The sequence below is a fragment of the Dermacentor silvarum genome, chromosome 1 (assembly GCF_013339745.2).
Source record: "Dermacentor silvarum isolate Dsil-2018 chromosome 1, BIME_Dsil_1.4, whole genome shotgun sequence".
In the NCBI taxonomy this organism is placed as follows: Eukaryota; Metazoa; Arthropoda; class Arachnida; order Ixodida; family Ixodidae; genus Dermacentor; species Dermacentor silvarum.
This window is the reverse complement of record NC_051154.1, coordinates 393,721,888-393,745,729: the sequence shown is the minus strand read 5'-3', so window position 1 is coordinate 393,745,729 and position 23,842 is coordinate 393,721,888. Positions and strand designations below refer to the sequence as shown.

General features: G+C 45.3%; 2 protein-coding genes across 2 annotated transcripts; both read left to right on the top strand.

Moving 5' to 3' along the window:
• Positions 1 to 6,428: 6,428 nt before the first annotated feature.
• LOC125942485 (uncharacterized) lies at positions 6,429 to 13,295 on the top strand. The gene is made up of 4 exons (XM_049660679.1): positions 6,429 to 6,547; positions 7,634 to 7,728; positions 9,029 to 9,323; positions 12,818 to 13,295. The coding sequence occupies exons 1-4, from the start codon at positions 6,541 to 6,543 to the stop codon at positions 13,036 to 13,038; spliced, it is 618 nt and encodes a 205-aa protein (XP_049516636.1). The 5' UTR covers positions 6,429 to 6,540; the 3' UTR covers positions 13,039 to 13,295.
• Positions 13,296 to 13,514: 219 nt separating this feature from the next.
• LOC119446462 (uncharacterized) lies at positions 13,515 to 23,536 on the top strand. The gene is made up of 8 exons (XM_049660685.1): positions 13,515 to 13,573; positions 13,708 to 13,767; positions 14,391 to 14,444; positions 14,698 to 14,757; positions 17,199 to 17,252; positions 18,202 to 18,296; positions 20,643 to 20,865; positions 23,334 to 23,536. The coding sequence occupies exons 6-8, from the start codon at positions 18,237 to 18,239 to the stop codon at positions 23,492 to 23,494; spliced, it is 444 nt and encodes a 147-aa protein (XP_049516642.1). The 5' UTR covers positions 13,515 to 13,573; positions 13,708 to 13,767; positions 14,391 to 14,444; positions 14,698 to 14,757; positions 17,199 to 17,252; positions 18,202 to 18,236; the 3' UTR covers positions 23,495 to 23,536.
• Positions 23,537 to 23,842: the final 306 nt, after the last annotated feature.

Sequence of the window (23,842 nt, the reverse complement as noted above, 5' to 3'; positions counted from 1 at the left end):
CAACGAGCTCGTACACAGTTCCCCGCATGTCCTCTTTTAATCGTTACATTACTAGTTATGCCAGCTTGGGCATTAAACTGAACAATTGCTACTATGGGCGAGTAAAAATGGCGACTACAGTTTGAAGTAAAACATTCCAACGGTACTTACGACTATGACGTTGAGGGCGTAATAACCCTTTCTCGACATGAAGCTCGCCGTGTCGGCCGGGCTGAGTCCCTCTGGCTTCATAACGGCGATCAACGTGCCGTCGACGCACGCTAGCACGCCTGGAATGGCACCGCGTCGCGCAAACGCCTCCTTTGCCTCATCCTTGGCAGCCGGTGTCAATGAAAAGTCCACCAACTTTCTCCGGGCAGACACGGAAATGATGGCCTCCGTCACCTCCTGGATGGTGTTGCTCGCGGCCGGCTGCGCCATGCCTATTTGCTCCTCGCGACCAACGCTCCTCCGGAAGCTTCCAGTGCCGAAAAATCGCAGCGCGCACACCTTCCTTTCTGTGGAAAGGCCACTGGCTCGCTGGCATCCAATGATGGAGTCAAGCTCGTCGCACAAGCGACGCACTGTTCGTTTGGACAGACGAAAATATTGACGGAACTCTTCCTCCGTCAACTCTTTAAATGCATCATCTACGTCGGCATCGTCTCTGCGCGACTGCAGCAGCCGCACAGGCGACACGAAAAGACACGGCAGAGAAAGAAAACGCCATTTTCTCCAACTGTTGGGATTCCCGATTTGGATTGAACCGGATACGAAAGAGGCTAACTGTCCCAAGCGCTTACGTTTTAATCCAATCCAAGTCGTCTGGCAGCCGTTCTAATCCGTTCTATCGAAACGGACGGACTCGGCAACCGTTCCGTTGCGTTCGTCCGTTAGCAGACGACACGGAATGATTGACAGCAGCAAGACGTCACGGTTCACGTCACAATTGACGTCATGGCGTTCGTCACGGTTCAAATTGACCAATCGTGTGCGGCTCGATGGAACGGAACGCCTCCGTTCCATTTTGGAACGCGTACAAAATCGCACCCTTGATGCCAAACACTGGTTCCTTCTTCTGCACCGCTTGCACCATTGCTTTCAATACACCACTGTGCGTCCTGTCAGGCACTTGGTTGCAAAATGGGTACTTCAGTGTGCCTGAAAAGAAAATTTTTTTATGCATCAAAATTATTTGTGTGTTAAAGCTTGCTAGAACATGTAAATGAAAAATTGGCAGATATATTAATGTGCACTTGACTAATGACACAGGCCAAAAAGAATGAAAAATTAAACGCAAAGATAGAACATATATCCCTAGGCTCTAGCTCTCCATGAAGCACATGCAATGTGGCCCATCTAATTATCTCATCACACCTGCCAAACCTGCTTTCACTGCACATATGCTCCGACTACTATCACTTGAAGAGATGTGCCATAGTGTAGAGAAAAAGTCTGATTTCAACCCCCCCTCTCCACCCCATGTGACAATTACTACACACACAATGATGATGTGTAGTGTTTGGCGCTAATGCAGGGAAACGCGGACGGCTTCGGCGGCAGCTCTGCGCGTTGCCTCGTTAGTGCTGCTACAATTTCTCGCTCTCATTTTCTCTTTCTCTCTCCCGAGCATAGCGCGCACATGCTCTCCTCACCTCGCCTTAACCTCCCATGTCAAGGCAATGTGCGGTGACATCGCCAGTAGCAGTTTTTATTCGCACTACGCGACGCAACCAAGAAACAGCTCTGCTGTTAAGAATGATCGCTTCTCTGCTGCACTGCAATTAATAACCACTTAAGGTCCCCCTGAAACAAGAGTATGCTCTTAACCGGCCATACAAATGTGATTTCGCTCTCCTGCACACTTGCTAGGCTAAACTGACTGCCGAAATCCAGTTTTTTTCTGGAATTCCAATCGCAAAACCGACCAAATGCCTGAAACACCTACATTAATTTTATTCAGGTTTTGGAGTAGCACAACAAAAGTTGATAAATATGATTGCCAGCTGACGATATTGATAACAGCAACCTGCTTGAACAATTCATGCGTCACATTAAAAGAAGGCATTCGAACAGCATCAGTTATTTTTGCACCCTACAGCAAGTTGTAAGTGAACCGAAACTGAACCGAAAACCAGAAACCGGGAATGAACATTAGGTTTTGCTCGAGCCAGAACTGACCTAGAATGTTACTATTTCTTTCCACTCCGGAATTACTGAAAGAAAAAAAATGACGGTTTTCAATTCAGCTTGGTAATCTATTCTGGAGCTTTTCATCCATGCAATTGCCTGCATTTGTGGCTCAACTGTGCTACCTCATTTCTAAAAACGCACTATATTAAATGTAACAGCATCGTTGGTGCAGTTTTCAGTGCCCAGATATTACGATTGTTATAAAAATCACAAAACAGCTTTACTCGTATCTTCAAAACAAAGGTGATAAATATGTTATAAATTCAGAAAACATGTCAGAGTCAAGCACACTTACCATCAATAACTTCACCTTGCTGCAAGCACCAGCTGCACCCAAAGTATCCATTAAACTGCTTGCTGTTTAAGATAGCTGCCCTTGCCGGAGAGTCCACACAACAAGCAACTGCGTGTACTGCTGATCTCACGGTCCTTCCAGCATGAGACCACACTAGAGTTGCAACATTGGTAACTTCTTCAACAAACTTTGTCAAGAAGAGATGCATCGGTGGGTGAGTCTTTGAGAACCATAGCCCTGAGACGAGCACATTTTGCCACCGCATCAAGACTGGAAGCTCATTTATCATCGCTTGAACTGGCCAAATTGTGCTCTTGCTGGAATTAAACACAGGTGCCCCATCACTGTTGAAGGTCAATGTGATGTCACTCCAGGCCACGTTTAACTGCTTTCGTACACTTCGATACAAACTTCCGTCGGTGATGTCAACAAAAACGCCTGGCACGAGAGGCCCTGATGACAGTTTCTGCAAGTTGGTGTGGAGGGTTCTGCTAACTTGTTTCAAGTGTTCCAGCAACTGCTGCTTCAAGTTAAACATTAAAAAGAAACTCCCGGAACTCATTAACTCTTGAAGCTTCTTTTCTGCACCACATGAAGCACAGGTGACACTGGACTTGTTTTTGGCATCACAAGAAAGTCCGAGGTAGTTATGGCAGGCTTGACAATATAAGTGCACCCTCAACGCTTCTTTTTTGCTCTTCCACAGCTTTCTCAGGGAGTAGGTAGTGCATGGCACGACTTTTTCCCCAAACAAGGCATTGATCAGAGTTAAAAGTCCTTGAACTTGTGCCCATGTAAGTCCTGCAGTGACAATGTATGTAAGCACTAGCAGGAAAGCTTGTGCTTTTGTTGTCGCCTGATAAGGTAGGGTTTCCTGTGCGAGTTTTTCAAAATATTTAATGAAATCATCATCTCCTGCAGCTTCACTCGCACTTCCTTCGGCATCATGCATCTGTTCACTTCCTTCATCATCACTGTCCATTTCATCTGTTTCTTGAACAGGATCACTATCGGAGCTCAACTCTGCAGCAAAATTGAGGTCACTCCCGCTGAAGCTTGTTGCATCTTCATCACACGAAACATCGGTTTCACTTGTAGCTTGGCCAGTTTCCTCCTCTTCCAAAGAAGTTGCAATTGCTGCACTCATAGCTTGGCCAGTTTCCTCCTCTTCCGAAGAACCTGCAATTGCACTCATATTTGGACCAGCACATATTTCTGCAAGGCTGGAGCTGGGTTGCCTTAAATCATCACTGTGGTCTTGAGTACTAATGCCACAAGTGGCATCTGTGGAAGGGCTGTGCAGGTTGGCTGGCGTGTTCTGAAACAGCATGGAGCAAATAAAAAAGGATTATCATCACACAGAGATCATTTGAAACTCAAGCATTCTATCTGGAAAAGGTGCTTGCAATAAAGCTTTGAGGGATGTTGACACACACCAGCTAAATTGCGCAAAGCAGTTATGTATTGGACCACGAATAACATGCGAAGTCAGCTGCGTCCGAGTTTTAAAATGCTTATTCTTTATATGGGATTCCAGAAACGGGCAGTAATTAGCTTACATCGAAATGATCCCGGCAACGGCGGGTTGGATCCCGCCGTGGCCGGGATCCAACCTCGAGCTCAGCAGTGCAACGCCATCGCCTACCGCGGCGAGTGCCGGTGCTGCGCTGTTGCGTGCTTCGCGGGGCAGTAAACGGGCATTGAAGAACCGATGGCAGCAGTGGCGGAACACCGAAAATGCTACGTGAGCCACACTGAATCATTTCGATAATGCCGGCTGTAAAGACGGCGCTAGGTGTTTCGTTCTCGTAACACATAGCTATGCTGCTTGTTATCCACTCTAGATTTCGTGTTTGTAATCCAATAATTTATATCTCAAAAAGTTCATGAAGCCTCCAATGCATGCATACGTACCTTAGTAGTAGCGGCGGCAAGTTTGGTGATCCTTTTCGACACGTACTTCCGAGTTTGCCTTGGGACTTGACTGCTCGATCCAGGCTGCAGATACTGCCAGTAAGGTTTCGGCGGTATTTGCGACATTTCATTCAGCACTATATTTCGGTCTAGCTGCCGAACGTGCCTCAGTCACGGAGCAGAACACGGAACTGTAGTCGTTTTTTGTTCGTTAAAAATGCGAATCGTGCAAATTGCGCAACACGAGGATAGATGCACGGATAGATGGATGGATGATAGTTTCCCACATGGAGGAACGAAAGAACAGACTAGCAGGAAAGCTTGTGCTTTTGTTGTCGCCTGATAAGGTAGGGTTTTCTGTCCGAGTTTTCCAAAATATTTAATCTATATAATGTTTAACCTCGTGTGTAGCAGATGAACGAAAGCCTTAAAGGAAACGTAGGTTTTATTATCGATGTAAATATATTTGCTACAAACGGAATTTATATGCTAGTTGCACTGAAAACATTTTACTGGCTTCCTACAAAAAAAAGGGGGGGGATCCCTGCATGGGGGGGGATGCATGAATATGGATACAAAATTTCACTAATACTTTCTGCGTAATCTGCGCACGCTACGCATCGGCCTATGCTTTCAGGTGGCGGTCCCACTCCCGCGGCACGAGCCCCCCGTTTTAGTACTTTTGGAGCAACCGTGGTGGTTCTTCTGCTTAGGATATAAATTTGTCGTATATACCATAAAAAACGCTTAATTCTTGTAGATTCCAACTATATATGATGTAAAGAAATTGATTAATGTGATTTAACTATAATTGTTCATGAACAAGCATGAGATACATGGTTTTTGCGAACTGTATCTCAGTTGTGACCATATTTAGAAGAAACTACCGCACTTTCTGCATTGCGGCTTGCTGTGTAGCTTTAGGACATATTTATCTATTTCTTAGACGCAGCAAAATAATGTTGAATTTTTTATTTTTGGGTAATTTGCTTTTGAAGATTGCGAAATATCGCAAACTTCTGTTGTAAACAGCCCGGCAACTACACGCTCAAGGAAGCTAAATTGTGGATAAATTAGAGTTCAAGGAATTTCCATTTAAGACGCAAAATTTCATTTATGTACCTTTATTAGTTTTCTTAATAATTCGACCGAAATTAAGCAATATTTAGAATTCTGGTCCTACTTTTGCCCATTTTTGCGGGAAGGTATTAAAGCTACTAAGCTGCGGTTTAAAACTAATAAAGGTACATGAATAAAATTTTGCGTCCTAAATGGAAATTCCTTAAACTCTAATTTATCCAAAATTGAGCTTTCTTGAGCGTGTAGTTGCCGGGCTGTTTACAACAGAAGTTTGCGATATTTCGCAATCTTGAAAAGCAAATTACCCCAAAAGTAAACATTCCACATTATTTTGCTGCGTCTAAGAAATATATAAATATGTGAATATATTGAATTAGTCCTATGTCAGCCGCATCCCTCGTTTCATAATAAATGTGCATGCTGGCGGGCTAGTTGCACGGAGGAAGGAAAAGGCTTTATGACAATGCAGGGCACACTTGCAAACACGAAAAAAAAAATGCTCAGAAAGACGGACTGGATGAGGCAAACTCCGGCGGCCGTGTTGCCTTTTTTGTTACTCGTGCCTTTCAGTGACATGAATCATACCAACTCGCTCGACTTTATTTTAGTGGGGGAAAAAAAAAAGCTTTTCTCGTGGCTTGAATGGAGGTCGTGGTGGGTGCCGCCAAGCTCGCACAAGAACACACTATATAAAATAATTTGCATCTCTTTGTAATGTGTAATCTTTCTAATTTCAGCTAGCCCAACATTGTACCTTAATGCAACACTCTGCCTGTGCGGCATCTCCGATTTAGAGAACTAAATTGGCTAAATCCACCGTATAAATGTAAAATATAAATTGGTATATGACTTACAGTGGTGTACGATTACTGCTTTTAAAATAATGCGCTTTTTGGTGTTTTCAGTTTCGTTGCTACAGATGAACAACCACTACGATAAGCAAAGCTGTTCAACCGAGTGCGATTAGAGGATTTCGTCCGACAAGCGTTGCCGATTTTGACGGCACGAAAGACTATGAAGTATGGTGGCACGGCGACGACAGTGTCTCCGGTGGCTATTATGAAGCTAAGGTGCTCCACATGACAGGTAAGCTGCTGCACAAACCTTACGGTGTCGGTGTATAGTGATATTGGGTTGCCGAGAAAGTTAAATAAAAGAAAACATCGAGTCCAATTGGGGTTTTCAGTGGCACCCAATTTCGCAATTGGGGATCACTGCAGGTCCAAGTTCTTACAATTAGACATCATGGTTTAAAATGCCAATTTTAAGTCATTGGATAAGCAGTCGCGTGATACAACAAAATTTGATAATCGTAAAAAACAATTACAATGCGAGCCTTCAAATTTAGAGAGAAGCATTTAGCTATTTTGTGAAGTTAAAAGTCTACCTTGAAACTTTACCAATTTCTTTGAACCACTGGCATAACTCGGTCAACAGAATTTGCTTAGATATATAGCACCTGACATAGTGGATATATCATTGAAGAGAATTTTCATTGAGTGTTCGTGCATGACTAAGCTTCTTGAATGGAGTTCTAGGGCTTTTTTTTTTGTCCGTATTGATCCCAACGAGTCCAGGTAGAGATCAATTTGTTGACGCAATAAATACAATTGTGTTAAAAAAACTAAACAGCGGGCCAATTTCAAATCATATTAGTTAATGTTTGACTTGGAAAAATGGTGCAAATGTCTGTGCACGGGCACTGAGAGTGCAAATGTTGATGCAGTGCTCCGAGAGCAACTGTTGTGATTTACAGAAATACATTTACAATCTTGGTGCTTCCACTAAAGTGAAAAAAAAACCCAATAGCTTGGTTAAGAAGTTGACACCTTGCATAATTTAAAGTTGGTATGGCATTACACCAATCTGTCTTACACACATGCTCAATTCTAGTCATGTTAATTTTCTCGTGGGTAGTTTTTGCTGGTAAAAATTTAATTGCCTGCAAATCTTGCCATTGATATAATTACAATGCTTGTCAATAGATCTTGTCAAGGTCAGACATAACAAGACTAGTGAAAACTTAAGTGCAGGTTTTATTGTAATGTTACATTTGTGTTGTAAGATGCTAAAAAGAAAAACAGTTGTAACCTATACTGTCAGTGTTGTGTATGCGTTGCGCAATATTATTTCATGCCTGCTCAAATGCCACTACTTTCTGATGCCGTGCAGAAACGTTGGAGGAAATGGAAATGTTCCAAAGTAAGAGGCCCAGAAAAACAATGAACCTCAATGAAACGAAAGGGAAGAAGAGGACGAAAGGGAAGGTATGATTACTCAATACTTTCTTCTTTTTGGCACTTGGGTATTAGACTACACTATGACACGTACTGCTTGATCTGCTCGATGAAAGCACATAAGTTCTGCCAATTGAGTCTGTGCATTGAACACATTTGACCATCATGACATGCCAACTTTCAGTGCACGTCTAATGCAATGTGTAATTTACTGTACAGAAAAGCATGGTTGAAAGCAAAGCTACGATAACTCGTCATTTGAGCAAAGCCCTTTTGTTTGCTTATATCTTAGAGAATCCTTTGGTGAAATACTGTTGGCATGTGTCAATTTTTCTTATTTTGCATTTGCTGCTCCACTATGTTCTGGGAACAGTATGAATGCTAGCTTTGAAATGTTATTATTAACAGCGCTGTTTAAGCCAGCCGTAATTTGTCGTTTGTGGTTCGTGTTTTGTGGCTCTCAAGAAACTATCAAAGAAATAAAAGAAATTAAACTTTCTTGCTGAGGCGGGATTCGAACCCGCGGTCCCAAGGCAAGCGTCGTAACCACTAGGCTATACAGCCACGCTTGTAGGACGTGCATTTATGCCAACCTATGATTGCGTTCGAGCAACGTCGTCTTCGTCCACAGTTGGCACGTTCGCACGCTCGTGCTCTGCGAGGTGAAGAGGTTTTGCGCGCCATGCTCAGGAGAGAGATAAAGAAAATGAGACTGAGAGAAAGAGACGCATTTACGGAGCAGGTCAGCTGGAACGCTTTGTGGGCATTTCAATGCGTTGGAACGCGGTGTCAGTGTTGAAACGTGGTGTCAGTGCTGCAAGCTGCGCTATGCAATGCGCAGTGACGGCTGTAAGTCCGAGATTCACGAAAAGAAATTATCATCATGAGTAATAGATGAAAAGTTTGCACGCATTCCGGAAATTGCTGGGCTACGATCGCCCAGCTTCGCTGTTTAGAGCGTTGCGCAGCCGAGTGCAAGATTATGCATTTTTCTTCAAACATTTACCTTCAAATTGAAAAGCTCAGTGTGATGTTAGAAATTAGTAAAAAAGAAAACAAAGAGCCATTTTACGTGCTTTCAATATTGATAAAAATATGTGAGCTCTAAACTGCAATATTGCGAAGCGTTTAAGGCCTATTAAGGCTCTCTCTATCCAATGGCTATCTGGAATCACACTGTCACAAGTGGAAGTTTAGACATCATTGTAAATTTAGACTTGTTGAGTTCCAAAGGCTTACTTTCTATGTGTGACATATTTCTGTGAAAGGCAGTAAGCTTTGCATTAGTGCACCACCACAGCAATCTTTTTTTTTTAAATTACTACTGCAGGCTGCACCTTCAACAAAGCAGCTTCGCCTCGATACGCAAGGTGCGATTGAGGCAGCCCTGGCTGCCCATATTGAGCAGGAGAGCCCGTCCAGCTGTATGTGTTGCAGCGATGGCTGCGATATACGGGCTGAGCTCGAAAAAGCAGAAGCAGAAAATGCTGACCTCAAAAAGGAGCTGCATGAACAGAACGAAAGCTTCCTCAAGAAAATTGAGAAGTTGAAGGCCAAATTAACTGAAGCTCGGCAGCTTAATTCGGTGCTTCAAAATGCAGTTGCGTCCAAGATTTTTGAGAGTGGTGAGTGACGTTTACATGTTCTTATGATTGTTATTTACTTATAAAATTCCAGCAGCACCCATCTAACAATGAATGTCAACGTTAATGCCAATAGCAATGAAGCAGTACAATGACGCTTTATTGCCACCGCTGAAATGCCTGATGTTTGAGGCATGTATACAGCTTGGCTCCTTTTTCGTGCTTTCCATCTTGCAGTGCCAACATGAAGTCCGCACGTGGTGCTTGTGTGAATTCAGACAAAATTGTTGAATATATTTGTCGCGAGTTTGATTCTGCCGAACACCAGATAAGTTTTAAGTAATTCTTTTTGGCATTGGAAAAAGGCACAAACCCAGTGATCGAAGTTGTTGTCAAAGAGGTTCATTAAAGTTTAGCACATACCCAGTTTTTTTTAATTTTTTTTATTTCGAAAGCTTGCCCTTAGGCATAATACAAAGCATATCAAAAATACACGAACAGACTTGATTCATGTAAAAAATCCAGAAGTGAACGATGATACGGTCCATGAATCCAACGTTCAAGGTCGGGTGGGCGGCCAGGCCGAAGGCCTGTTGCCCGTAGGTGGCGGAGACGGCTTAGGTGAAGTCCTGAGCACGTCCATAATAGGTGTGTCACTGTCACATTTTGAATCGTAGTGTCACAAAATGGGCACGATGTATCATAGGGACCGTGGTACTGTTGTGCCCAGAGAGCGGTCACAGACGGGGTGAGTGCGACCCCGACACGTAGCCTCCGTAACGTAACCTCCTCTCGGCGGGTTAACCCACCAGGGAGGTCTGACCCACACGGAGGTATAAGAGCTCGTGTGGTACGTCGGAGGTTTTCTTTTTCCCGGAGCAGTTGTCCGCAAGCGTCTTCAGGAAAATGCGGAAGTGGGTACGTTATGTTCTTAGGGTGGGTTGCCAAATCTGCTTCAAGTAGACCCGGCAGGGCTGCTCGAGGCACCCACTGAACGCGTATCACTAAATTCGTAGTGGCAGCAATACGGTGAATGCTATCCGAGAGAAGAGAGGACCGAGATACCCTACATATGTCGTGGATGGCTTGAGTCGAGTCCGTGCGAATGATGAGCTGAGAATATCGAGCAGCTTGAACAAAGGGGAGCAACGCGGCCAAGACATCCCGTATGGCAGCAAGCTTGGCAAGATAAGCCGGCGGTGCAGGATCGGCAACATACGAGCACGTCTGGCCTGCCTCTGGTATCAATGGGCACACGAGAGCTGTGTGAATCGTGGTACCATTAACACTGGCGTCAGTGTATGCTACGAGAGCCGAATCGTCTTGATTATCATCGGTGCGACGAAGTCGGGAAACTTGAGCGTTCGCCTGGCGAGGAACCGGGCTGCACATACCCAGTTCCACATACCGATTGACCCAAGGTAAAGTGAAAGAGATTGATTGAACAGCGGCGTCTACACAGTAGCACATACCCAGTAATCCAAGTTGGCATAAACAGGTTAATGAAGAGCAGCACACACACATTCTCAAATATACAGCGACCCAAGTTGATCGGATTAGTCTCAAAACCTGTTTCCCCAGCACATAAGCCCAATGCGCTAATCATAAGGCAATGGACAATACAGCGACCCAAGTCGGCAAGAAAACGGTGAGACACAGATAGGCAAACTATAAAGTGCATGAAATACCCCGAGAATGCTAATCACATTAATACCTTAAATAGGCAGCTAAGTTTTCCTAAAGTGAAAGTTGAGCAAAGATTAAGTCTTTCATAGCTTGCTTGTATCAATTATTTCTGCATCAATAATAGTTAGTTAGCTCACCATGGTAGCCCATGAGGAAACCATATTAGCCTGTGTGCACATGGCTAGAATAAGGTCTATTCGTTTCACCTGCATCACATAAACAGTTCACAAGGTGCTGCACCATGTCATTTGTTTTAGTGATGCAGCAATGACGTCATGTGAACCATGGTTGTTTCAAACGGTACAGGAAAGGTGCAGGACTAGTTCACATTTTTTTTAACTTCCCTACTGATGATGCTGACTTGGTGCAGACATGCAGGTGCGAAGCAGCAGCGCAGAAGACAACACAGCACATGAGCTTAAACGCTGTTGAAACCTTGTTTACGCGTGTCTACTGTGCTCAAGGAAATGTAGGGTGTGGTTCTGAAGCTGACCATACCTGTGACTTGTAACCTCTTAAACTTGCGTGGGTGATGCACATTAGGTTGGCAAAACATAACACCTACACAGCTAGAGTTGAGCTGTGCCATTTCTGAGCTGCTCGTGCCACACTGTGAACTGGTTCAGTGGTGCAGGTGAATGAAACAAACCTACAGTGGTCATGGGGAATTCCACAGGTGGATTCAAAGCAGTTGACCTAATCTTCAAGTGAGCACCCCTTTCTGGCGTAGAGCTGTGACTCCTAATAGACGATTGGAATGCAACCCACGCTGTTGGAGCATAGTGAGAGTTACCCAGGATACCCTGTGTGTGGTCACCGGCTTCCACTGTTTGTTGCCAGCAAAGGCATCCTGCTCTAGTACACGCTAGTCCTGTTGAATGCCCACTCATAAGTGGTGGCTTCAGCATTGCTCTCTGTGTCCGATTCTTTGCACAAGCGAGAGTGCTCACTATCGAACAGCAAAAACAATGCTGCATGCCATGGCAATTTTATGGCATTTGCCATTACCACGAAAGCCACAACTATCTTGTGCCATTAAGCGCAGTGAGAAGTAAATGACTGAAAAAGCATGCATGAAGGCATACGTCATGCGGAGTTGCGTTTCATTCCGTCAGTTCTTGTGGAGCAGCTTCGAGTGGTCTACAATGTTGTCGCTGTGCGAAATGTGCTCCCATTCTTACTGGAAGACGTGACTCGTGCCATCACTGTCATTGGAACAGTTGCTCCAAAAAGGGCAGCAAAAGTTGCATTCACTTTATCATTGGAATTCATAATTAGTAATGTTGAAAATTGGGCTAGGTGGTTCTGTGCTTTGGAGGTATGTCTTCGGTTTATGCCTCGCATGCTCATTTAGAATAGTGCCTTTATGTGTGCTGTAGCACCAGCTCGTGGGGCGAAGTGCGAAATGAAATGGCAGGCATAAAGCTAGGACAGCATCACTCAGGCAGCAGTGTTTTCAAGCACTTATCACCAGTGTTTGTTTTGCACTATCCCTATTTCCATACAATGGCATCGGTTATATTGAGCTATGTGCAATAGCCTAACTTTGAACTTTCATGCAAGCGATCAGATTTGTTTGTAAACGAGCAAGCATACCGAGAGTCTGAACTTGAAATATATTTGAATGGACTCTACTGCCACGAATTTCCCATAAAAGCATGATAAATAAATCTGTATGTTCAAGAGTTACTGGATAAAAGTTATTCTACAATGAGGTGAATAGCAAAGAAATGGCATTAAGTCAGCTCTTTTTCATACACTCTGCCTCTATGTTTACAAATGTACAGCTTATCTATATTCACTAACATGCCTGATGAGTTAGACTTATAGTGTTTTAATAATGATTTCAGAGACCAAGATGATTTACGCAAGGTCACTGGATGTGGTGGTGGGGGCAGAAGTTCCTGTACCCTCACGGATATCAGGGCAGGAAGCAAAAGGCAAGCTACATATATGGTTCATTTTCCAAGTTCAGTGTTTGTCTTCATCTTACTACTATTGCAGCAAATTTTTTTTTACTTCATTAGCAAAAGCCAGGCACCTGCATTTAATGTCTACAGTTAAATTTTGACCATTAGATATATTGGCAAAAAGGATGCATGTTGTTAGATTCTGGGATGAAAACATTGCAGACATTTTAAATAAACTTTATATTGTGCATTGCAGCTGTTTACGCATGGGATATAGCCTCCTGAAATACATGTCAAACCAGTCATCCTAGAGTATGTATATGCGGTTAGCTGCTGCCAGTTCACTTTACAGGGCTCGTGGTAGCTTGTTGCAGGGCAAGTGTAGTCACAAGCCAGTTATGTTCTTTCTGCATTTTATAATTAACTATTCGGGGCCCCAGAATTATGCTGTAGAGTTCTATTATGCTAGGGTCTACAACATGTCCTGAATTGGAATTTGCTTTTTGTCCTTTTGAGAACCAAAATATAATTCATATGTCATGTTACTTGCAAGGTACTACGTTTACATGTCTGTTTACTTGATGCCATGTTGAAGGTAGCAGAAACACTGTTGTTGGCACATTATCATTGCAGACTCGGGTCTGCACTCTCGCAGCAGGCCATGTGGGCCAACAAGCAGGCCATCACAGCTTGTGGGTGAGAAAATATTTTGTCCACATATGCAATTTTAAATTTGATAGCACACTCAGATTAATTTTACTTTTATGGATGTATGAATGCTAGTATACTTCATCTACATTGGAATAACTTATTGTTTGTATGGTCTTCAGGAACCACTGCAGCTGTGGCTTCCGTTGATGCTGCGGAGGAGCGTGTGGCACAACAGCTTGGTAAGCGATTTCATATATGCCAGTGTTGCGTAGTAGCTCTTATAGACTACTAGTAATTTGCTTTTAGAGCTTCCATCTGGAGCCGCTTGCATGGAAATATTTATCGGGGTTTAAATTTATTGAGTCGTAATAAGGGGCTCCAGGTTTAGACATTGTGAACAAATTTGTACACGTGATGGTCATGTCTGGAAAAGAGTGCATAGGCATGTGCCTAAAACAGCTGAAAATTCAAGCAAAAGTTTGCGCTACACCAAATTAGCGGAGTCAGCACAGCTCTTGCTTACCGTGGGTTTGGCCGCAGTGCACAAATTCGCAGAACACGACAGGTTTTCTGGGAAATGCTGCCAAGCAAATTTGGAAATATTTCATGCAGAAAAAAAGGAAGGAAAAGGGTGGAGCTCGTGAAATAAGCATACCATAGGCCCTTGGCTCCAGTATGGGACAAGGCAGGAGAAGAATGTTGCGAATGCTGTTCAAGGCAATGAGAGAGATTGCTCTGGCGAGGGTTGCTTGTTCAAAGCCCAGAAGTTAATCAGCTGTGTCATTGCAAGTTGCTACATTGACATGTTTACTTTGTAATATATGAAAGAATACACAAACACTTGTTGGTGTGTTCATTGCAGAACCTAGCAACAGGCCATCTGGCGCCGATGAATCGGAAGCAGTGCAACCCCCAGGTAAGTTAATACTTGATGGACAGTGCCGGTTTTCCTTGTTTGCCATACTCACGTGTGACTGTTCAGTCTTAATTACCCTTGAAAGCAAAAATTCTCCTCTACCCTACAGCAGCACAAAGCTACAAATTTCCTGTGTAGCTTCATGCTACTGTTGGGTGCATGGCATTTTTTTTTCACTTTCATAAAGCTTCCTCAAGTTCACAAATTATTGCAGAGCTGATATGCAACAACATTGCTTGTGCATTATCTTCAGGATCCATTACTGCTGCTACGGCCTCTACCAGCACCGCAGGGTCCACATCAGACCAGCTTGGTAAGATTTCTCAGACACCATTGCTTAGTTCTCATGAACAGATTGTGAGCTGAAACTTGCTCCTGCTAACCAATATGTTATGTGTGTACGCGCTCATACTTATCTAGTCACTTTCACCAATACTCACCTACATACCTGTAGCACTATTCACAAGCACGTGCTCACCCATTTATAATGTCCGTACACGTGCTCACCCATTTATAATGTCCATACCAATCTGTGTGGAAGGCTTTCAGATAAGCACACTCTTATCCAGAAGTGCCTTGGCTTTACTAAGTCAACATTTTTTTTTTGTTTAAACATCGCTGTTTCTCAATTTTTCCTAAGCCTTATTTTTATGAATAGATTTCGTTATTGCAATATCAGCATTTCAATTGATAATTTCTTTTGTCTGTCAGTGGTTTTAAAGGACCCCTAAGCTACCCAGAGGTTGAAATTTAGTTGTGTTGCAGTTGTGCACGAGTCTACAACGCACACGTAGCCGCGAGAATTTTTCGAAATGGTGCCGGTAATAGCGGAGTTACACGCGGTTTGATGATCGAAAAACGCCCCTCGCTCGTTTCGCTCTTTCCTTTGCTACTCTCCTCGTCGGCTGGTCTCCCCTCCTCGCCGAGTGCTGCTCGAAATGTCACGTGACATAAGTCATCACCAACGCGCTTCTCAAAACACTGCCTACTTTCGGTTAAGACACGTCCACGCTAGCCATGCTAGCGGCACCTATACGGACGACGAACCGGCCTCCAGTCTGCCGCGCGAGAGGTGTCCAAAGTAGACGGCAGTTCGGCCGGCGCCCCGCCCGCTGCACCATCAACGGCCCAATCGACGACCGCGAACCTAAGCGCCTCCGCCACCGGCAACGAAAACATCAGCTGCAGCCGGGAGACGACGGGCTCGGCTGTGCTCGCATTGCAGCCGACGGCGCCACTAACATCAGCGTATTTTTCTTCTTTGTGTACAATTATTGCGAAGAGCGATAACAACGATAAGAAAATATTGCGGCTTGTGAGCGTCGGTAATTAATTCATTTCGAAGCGCCCTCCGCTTTAGCTTTGAAGGGAACCGGAAAAGGCCTGGCGACGATATCGGCGCCGTCGAGCGATCAGCGGCGGTGAGGCTGCCGCACAAATGAGTCCCGGTCTCATCCTCTCTACGTACGGCAAGGAAATCTCGCCGCTCGCGAGCAAAACGCCTGTCGAACGGTGGCCTGCGAATGGCAAACGGCGTGCGGCGAGTTAGCGTGCCGGTAACGTGGACGTGGACTTGGCGCTTCTCGGCTACTCGCTGTTGCTGAAGTGCCGGCGCGTGTTATGCGAAGCATGCCGCTATAGACCCTGTGTTGCGTGCACGTCTGGAAAGGCCAACACTGTCGCACTCTGTTCGCGCAGCTAATCAGACCGCTAAGCATGACTGTGTTGGAGCACAAGCGATTTGGCACTTGCGTTGCGGGCTGTAATTACCGATGCACAAGCGCACACAAGCGAGCAACGCGGCGAGGACGAGCAGGGAGCGCGTGTACCTGCTAGCAGACAAACCGGAAGTCGTAGGTTCTTGTTCGACCAATGGACATCATTTCCGCAGTTGACATCACCAGATTCCCCCCGCTGATGTCGTGACGACCGCTGGGGTTACCGGAGAGGTGAGGGGAGGAGGACGGCATTGTTTTTTTGGTTTTGTGGTGCGCCCGCGGCGCATAGCGCTGCAGCGTTTGGCATCGTTTATCGTGATGGCATTCTGTAATCAATGCGCGTGTTTACTTGAAATGTTCAAAAATTATCTGAGGTGGTTTAGGGGCCCTTTAAGTTGCAGATAAACATTTCCACAGAAACTGTCTATTTGAGGGTTGACATTTCTTGGAATAGAGGTCACATACGACATATTATTTTTGGCGCTGTGAGAAAAGGAAACCGCAGAGGTGCCAGCAGCAAAGCATCTTTGTTGAGCCACATTCAAGCTATCGAGGCCACCAGAGGTTTGTACTCTTCCTCGTAATCGTCAGTACTAAGTTGAAGCTCCGAACACGACCCACTAGAGCTTTCCAAGCCTAATTGAGGTGAGGAAACATCGAAACACACAATGATTTTAGCATTGAAAAAAATGGCGGTTGTCAATACAGCAACTCCAAACTACAATCTCTGAAACCCTGGAAAGCCAGATTTCCAATACATTTTCGCAAACTGTAACAACAAAAAAAATTCTTTCGGGGAAGCTGGTGCCTTCTAAGTAGCGTAGCATTCACCCAAAAAATGATAAAATGAGTGCCATTCATTTGTGGTGCTCTGTGACTAAAAGAAAATCTTTGGACGAGTGAGGCTCATAACATTTGTTACAACTTAGCTGATGCATTTGCTTGGATAATTAGTGGGAATGTGTGTTAGCAGATGTTGAAACAGAACTAATCAATTAGAAATTAGCAGAAAATCTAATCAAAATGTTTTTTCTAGTGCCTGGGGTACTGCCATGTAGCAGCAGCGAACAGACGGTCCCAGATGAGCTTGGTAAGAAACGTTTCGTAAACATGCCTTTTTTGCATGTATTTATTTTAGCAGTACTCGCAATATTTTGCGATCGTGAATTGAACAAGGCATTCTAACCAATGATCATAATGCCTCTCTTCGATGCCATTTCCGTCACACGAAGTGTACGAAATCACTGCGTCATGATGGTGCTATTGGAGCTATTGGTGCCGCCCAACAAGCTTTCTCCGAAGCATTGCAGGGCTCCTTTCATGTCTGGCTTGGATAATTCAAGTTTATTTTCATGCGGCATGATAGATAGCTTTGGAGTAGATAGCATTTATTGTGTAGAAGTCATCAGTTATTAATCATGCATCCATCCTTTTTTTGAAATTTCTTTTTGCACATGCGCCACTGTATTTTACAGGTGCGTTTTGTGTAGCAGAGCATTGTTTAGAGTTAGCATCTATCCCAGTTCCTTTCTTGACTGTACTTGTGCTGTACGGTCATAATAATGAATTATTAGAAAGTAGCCTGGTTGTTAGTTGTTTTGTTAGTTAAAGTAGTGCCGTAGAATGAATTGCCACACATGAGCAACAGTTTACAGCTTACAAAAAATTATTCAGAGTACGTAGTTATTGTCCACAGCTAGAAGCATTGCAAAATTGTGAGCATAGTACTTGAGCTCTAGTAGTCTGCTAGAGCTGTTCTACATCACGACAACCCTTTGACTTACTGCAGTGTGCTCTCAAACTAATGCAACACTGCAAGGTTTCGCTTATAGGCAGTGCAGGTGGAAGCCTCGAGCAGAGCAACACCAAAGCAAAAAATGAACAGCATGTTGAGAACTGCACAAAGAAATGCTTCAGGATAAGGCTGCGGACTACGCACTTTCACCACATTTATTACTTTGAGAGCTATTGTTGTACTAGCTGTTATTTACTTCTGCCTGTGTCCAATTCTTATCCCTATTGAATGCTTGTCATACTAGAACCCTGGACCTCACAGGAGCTGGAGGACGCTCTCATGAGTGAGCAGCCAGAGGGCCTCCAGACAGTGATTGGCAGCGAAAGAGACGATGGAAAGGTAATTTCACAATGCCTTGGGTGCTGCTTTTTTTTTCATGGAAAGAAAACTTATGTTCGATAAAAACCTTAATTTGTAACTTGTGTGCTAGGCCCTGCAGCCTGGTATTTAAAGGTACGCTTAGATCATTGAAAGCATTGCATTGCAGTCATCTCTTGTGTAAGCTCAGTTGGCAAAACAACAGCGCTGGTGACACATGCACCTGGAGGTTGACAGCTATGACATAAGCCCTTGCACAGGTCCTTCGAGATATTTCACCACATTGCGGGCGCTGCCTAATCTCGGGGGTCATGCCAGGCACGCGGTAATGGCGGCATTTTTAGTTTTAGTATAAAAGAAAAATATGGTTAAACTCTCTTTCATAGGAATCGGTAGAACACGAAAGTGAAATGTGTCTTCACAGAAGCTGTTGCATGTTTGCTTTGTGAACTCGCGGTCCGCTGCAGCGAAAGGCGAACAATTTGAGGTCGGCTACCATGTCACAGGTTCGCTTGGTGCGCTGCATCCTGCTGCCGAGTCGCTTTGACGAAGGTACAAGCATCTCGGTCTGGCTCCGTGGTGTCTTGGGCAGCCACTTGAGTTGCGTTGCGCTGAGCTTCAGGAATGCAAGTGGCAGAGCTCACAGCGTGCGCTGTGAACATGCAAAGGCATTCTGCTTCACGCTGGAGTGTCCCTCGTGAGATTCCCGCGTCGACATTGTTGCCTTTCTCGACACTTAGTGCAGCAGTTTTCCTAGTTGGTGCCATCGTCGCAACTCAACTGACAGCCCAAGACAATAGGGAACTACACCAAAATGCTCGTACCTTTGGCGAAGCAACTCCGCAGCAGGGGGGAGTTGCGCTTCCAAGCAAACCTGAAACACGGTTGCCGACCCGCAAATAGCGCGCCTTTCGCTATAGCGGACCTTGAGTTCACAAAGCAAACATGCAACAGCTTCTGTGAAGACACATTTCACTTTCGTGTTCCACCAATTCAGTTTCGCTTGTACGGTTTGCGAACGCCTGTGGTTTATGACGAACATGTGCAGTGCTCCGGTGCCTGCAATGCAGCGCCTTCGGGGAATGTTTCCTGATCGGGAGTCTCATTCCCCAATTTATGCTTGTGTGGCAATTGTCCAGGATCCCTGCGCAACCCGCCGTGGTTGATTAGTGGCTGTGGTGTTGGGTGCCAAGCACGAGATCGTGGGATTGAATTGGGCCACGGCAGCCGCATTTCGATGAAAGCGAAAACACCTGTGTACTTTGATTTAGGTGCAGGTTAAAGAACCCCCGGTGGTCCAAATTATTTCGGAGTCCCCCGATACGGCGTGCCTCATAATCAGATTGTGGTTTTGGCCCGTAAAACCCCATAATTATTTGATCACTATGCATTGGTAGGGTGCGCTCGAGGCACCAGCGAGGGATAGCGGGGCGGCGTTGTACTGTACTCTGGCATCAACTGCGTACTGCGCGGCGGCGCGTGGTTGCGTGGGCCGTAGCTTGAAAGCGATCTGCGCTGGGGCAGAGTCACTGTAGCAGAGTGTAGCATTGTAGGTGCATTGGCGGCTCGTAGCTTTGTGCGTGCTGTGTGTTCTCGGCGCTCAGCTTGCGTTGAAGCGATAAACAACAGCACGAAGGTCACTTCGCTCGCTTCTCCAGCGGCGCCTCCACACGCCGCCAGCGTTTGACAGCGCGTGTCCGCGCTCATCGAGTGTGATGTGTCACAGCGTGTACCAGCACGTCGGCAACATTAACTGGAAAAGGAGAGAGTGCCGGCTTGGTGGGCTAGGCCAGCTGCAGCAAGCGGCAGGATCAGGTTTGAATGAAGGGAGGGGGAAAGGTCACGCCCGCGGCGGCAAGATCGCCGGGTCGAGGGAGGCAGGCCCGCCTCGCACACGCACGCACGCACACGTGTGCTCGCTTCGCATTCCATCGCGGCGGAAAAGGTGCTTCCGGTTGCAGCTCGCGCAAAAATGACAAAATTTGGGATGAAATCTCTAAGTTGTCGGAGGGGAAATTTCGTTATATCGAGGGGGTCTCCCGCTGCCACTTCGTTACGTAGAGGTCTCAAATACATATGCTTCTATGGGGTAACGGCGGGGAATAGAAAAACTTCGTTATATCCAGGAATTCGTTATATGGAGGTTCGTTATAAGCAGGTTCAACTGTATAACAATTAATTTTTGTGCTATTTCATCAGTGGGCTCACGTTTAAGAAAGTGCAGAAGAGGGAGATGTCAAAACTCATATGCAGGATGTAATATCCACCAGCACAGGCAAATGCAGCTCATGCTTTGTCAGTGTATTCTAGATGGAGGTCATTGTACGTGTAGAAATATAATGCCTAATACCATTCTTCATATTACAGATCTACGCTGGGAGCAATCAATGGCTTGAAAAGGAGGCCTGGGGCACATTGTTTCGGGCCTCAACCGATTCGTTGTTTTGCCGCATGGCAACGTCGGTTTATTGGACACCTGAGCAACTTAGGAGCCGCAGCGTGACGGGAACCCTGTCTAACAAGTCCCGGGCAAAGGGGGTCACCGAGCCAAGGCCCGCTTTAACCCCCGAGAAGGTGGCCTCACTGAAAGGTTTGCAACACATTGCATGTAGATCTTATACTGTGACATGCAGTGTACTCTATCAATTCGAAATAACTTCTGCTTCAGTGAACTACTGTTGCTAGTGGGGTGGCCGGCTACTGTGCAGTTCACTTATTCAGATTTTCAAACTTTGTAATGTTCATAAATTATAGGAATTCAGTATGCTGAAGTATTGGACCATGGAGCCCTTTGCATGTGTAAGGTTGGCTTTGTTGGCTATGCTTTGTCAGTAAAAGGAGCTTTCGGTGCGTGTATCACTCAAAACCGCAATGCATATATATGGTGCAGTTACTATGGCTTCTGCTGTTTACCGTAGGCTCGGGGGTTTGATTCTCGGCCACGGTGACCGGTGCCTAATCGTCTTAATAATCGCAAATCTGAATTAACGAATTTGCGAGGAAGTTAGACTCCCGAGGTAGCCAAAAAGGCTTGTGAACAAGTTGCATGCACATAGGCTTGCGTGCAACGGTATTTTTACCATGTCATGGCGTTGCTACAGATAAATGCATGCACAAAATCTACATTCTCTGGCTACATGAATAGAGATGGACTTCTCTCCTACACTTGAATGATCATGGGTTATTTCACATCAGTCATTGTCTCGAACTTTTCGTGCTCCAGTGTAGACATTAAGGGTGGAGTCAGCACCATTTGAAGCTGCTTGATGACTGAATGTAACCGCTTAAAAAGAAAAAAAAACGAAGACTGCTGTTATTTGACACAAATGAACAGTTACTGTTCTTCTTCTTTGTGGGGTTTTACGTGCCAAAACCAGTTCTGATTATGAGGCACGCCGTAGTGGAGGGCTCCGGATTAATTTTGACCACCTGGGGTTCTTTAACGTGCACTACAACGCAAGCACACGGGCGTTTTCGCATTTCGCCTCCATCGAAATGCGGCCGCCGGGGCCGGGATTCGATCCCGCGACCTCGTGCTCAGCAGCGCAACGCCTTAGCTGACTGAGCCACCCCGGCGGGTTGAACAGTTACTGGAAGTGCAGGATAAATGTAAAACATGCAGTTGCAGCCCTGACAACTTCAGGCTTGGCATATTCCATAGTTTTCACACAGTTCATAACTAGTGGTCCACTAGGCTTTACTACTACCAGTTTCGAAGAGGCACTGGCAATGTACCAAACAAAAGCACCGCCTTTTCTGCCTGTCTTGTTGACGAATAGGTTCTGTCCAAGTCCAACATTTTGACCCTCTACATTGCATCTACATGAGTAGAGGTGGTGCTGGAAAACTGCTACATGCATGTCTGACTGTACCTGCGCCTGTATAGCTTGTTTTAAAGCGAAGCTTCCTTGCCGAGTTCCAGGTGTATTTAAAGCAAAGCTTTCTTTGCCTCTTCCTTGGACTTTTCCACTGCTGCTGCTGCTGCTGTCTTGCACGCCGCATTGTGAGGGGTTCAGAGCATGTATATACATGGCAGGAGTGCGGCAGAGAGGAAAGGAGATGCGAGAAACTTGTTGGGACCTTCCCATCGCGTAGCATGTGCGCAATGCCCTGAGCAACTTCCCAGGCATCATCACAATACCCTTTGACAGCTGTAATTATCTGTGATATCCCTTGCAAAAGCATTGAACAATCTGCTGCAACCGTCGGGAGGGGTGGAAGCTATAACGGTAGAGTGGAGGCATAGGATGGGTAGAATTCGTGCAGTCACGAAACAAGTGAATGACAGCCTGTATACTACGCACGGCAAACAGCGGTGGTACATGCAAGTAAACACTCACTCACCACTCTCGTATTGCGCTAATAACTGAAGACTCCATCAACATCACCGCTAATTAGAGTTGAAGCAAACAGCACAGAAAGTTTCGCTTACATTGATTCCCAGAGTGTGTGAGATCCACATGATTTTTTTAAGTGAAGCTTTTTTGCGAGCCTGATTCGTGCCTCTCTTGCTGACAGTGGCTGCCGCCTCCTGCTGCTGCTGGTGCGTTATCGCCGAACAGCTCACACTCTGCTGCGGGACGGCGACGCCATCTAGGGGCGATGGCTCATACTAGTTGAGCCACAGCAGTAACAGAGTGGGAAGCTGGCCTGCGCGTGTGGGTTATTGGCCGCTGGCTAAGAGGGCGAGGGAGGCGCATCGCGATAAGATCGGAGAGAGGGCACCAAAGGAGATGGCCTTACGTTGCACATGCGTTGTGCCATCTGGCATCCACGTGGACAGTTGCATATGCGCCTCCTTGAGGGTGGTGTAGATGCACCCAAACAAATGGTGCAGAAAGTCAGCTTTCCTCTTTTCACCCCTGTAACGCTGGTTGCATTCGCAGGTGCATTGCAATCTTTGCCAACATGCCATCTAAATTCACTTTGCACTCACATTGAATAAACACAAACATGTGTTTCAGCACTCCTTATGCATTTACACAAAGCTTCGTTGTATATATAATCCCAACTGCATTTTTTACGTTTTCAAATTTGCTGATTGCTTTTTCCTTGCAGCTCTCTTCGGAATATTCATGGGCTGCGATGTCCCGGAGGAAGAGCAAAAAAAAAAGGCTCAAGGATGTGCGGAAGCATCTCGCGCAGAAGCTGGGCGACGTGCGGAGAAAGTGAAGATGTTTATACCAAAAACTTTTTGTCGATTGTTTTCCTTGATGTAAATAAAAAATATGTTACAGTTTCACCCGAAAGGCAAAGCATCAATTGCGATCGCAAATTAATAGAGAGCTATATGGTTCATTTTCTCAAAATTTTTGCGCGCAAATAAACAGGGACGAAGAAAAGGAGACACAAGGACGAGCGCTCGTCCTTGTGTCTCCTTTTCTTCGTCCCTGTTTATTTGCGCGCAAAAATTTTGAGAAAATGAATCTGTTCCAACTAGGCCGACTCGCAGCTATGCTTGAGCTATATGGAGTGAGGATAGCAATTTTATCAGCTGTATAAACTTGGACATGTAGCAGTACAAGCAACGCGCAGAACTGTTGATGCCGTAGGTGTTTTTCCCGCAT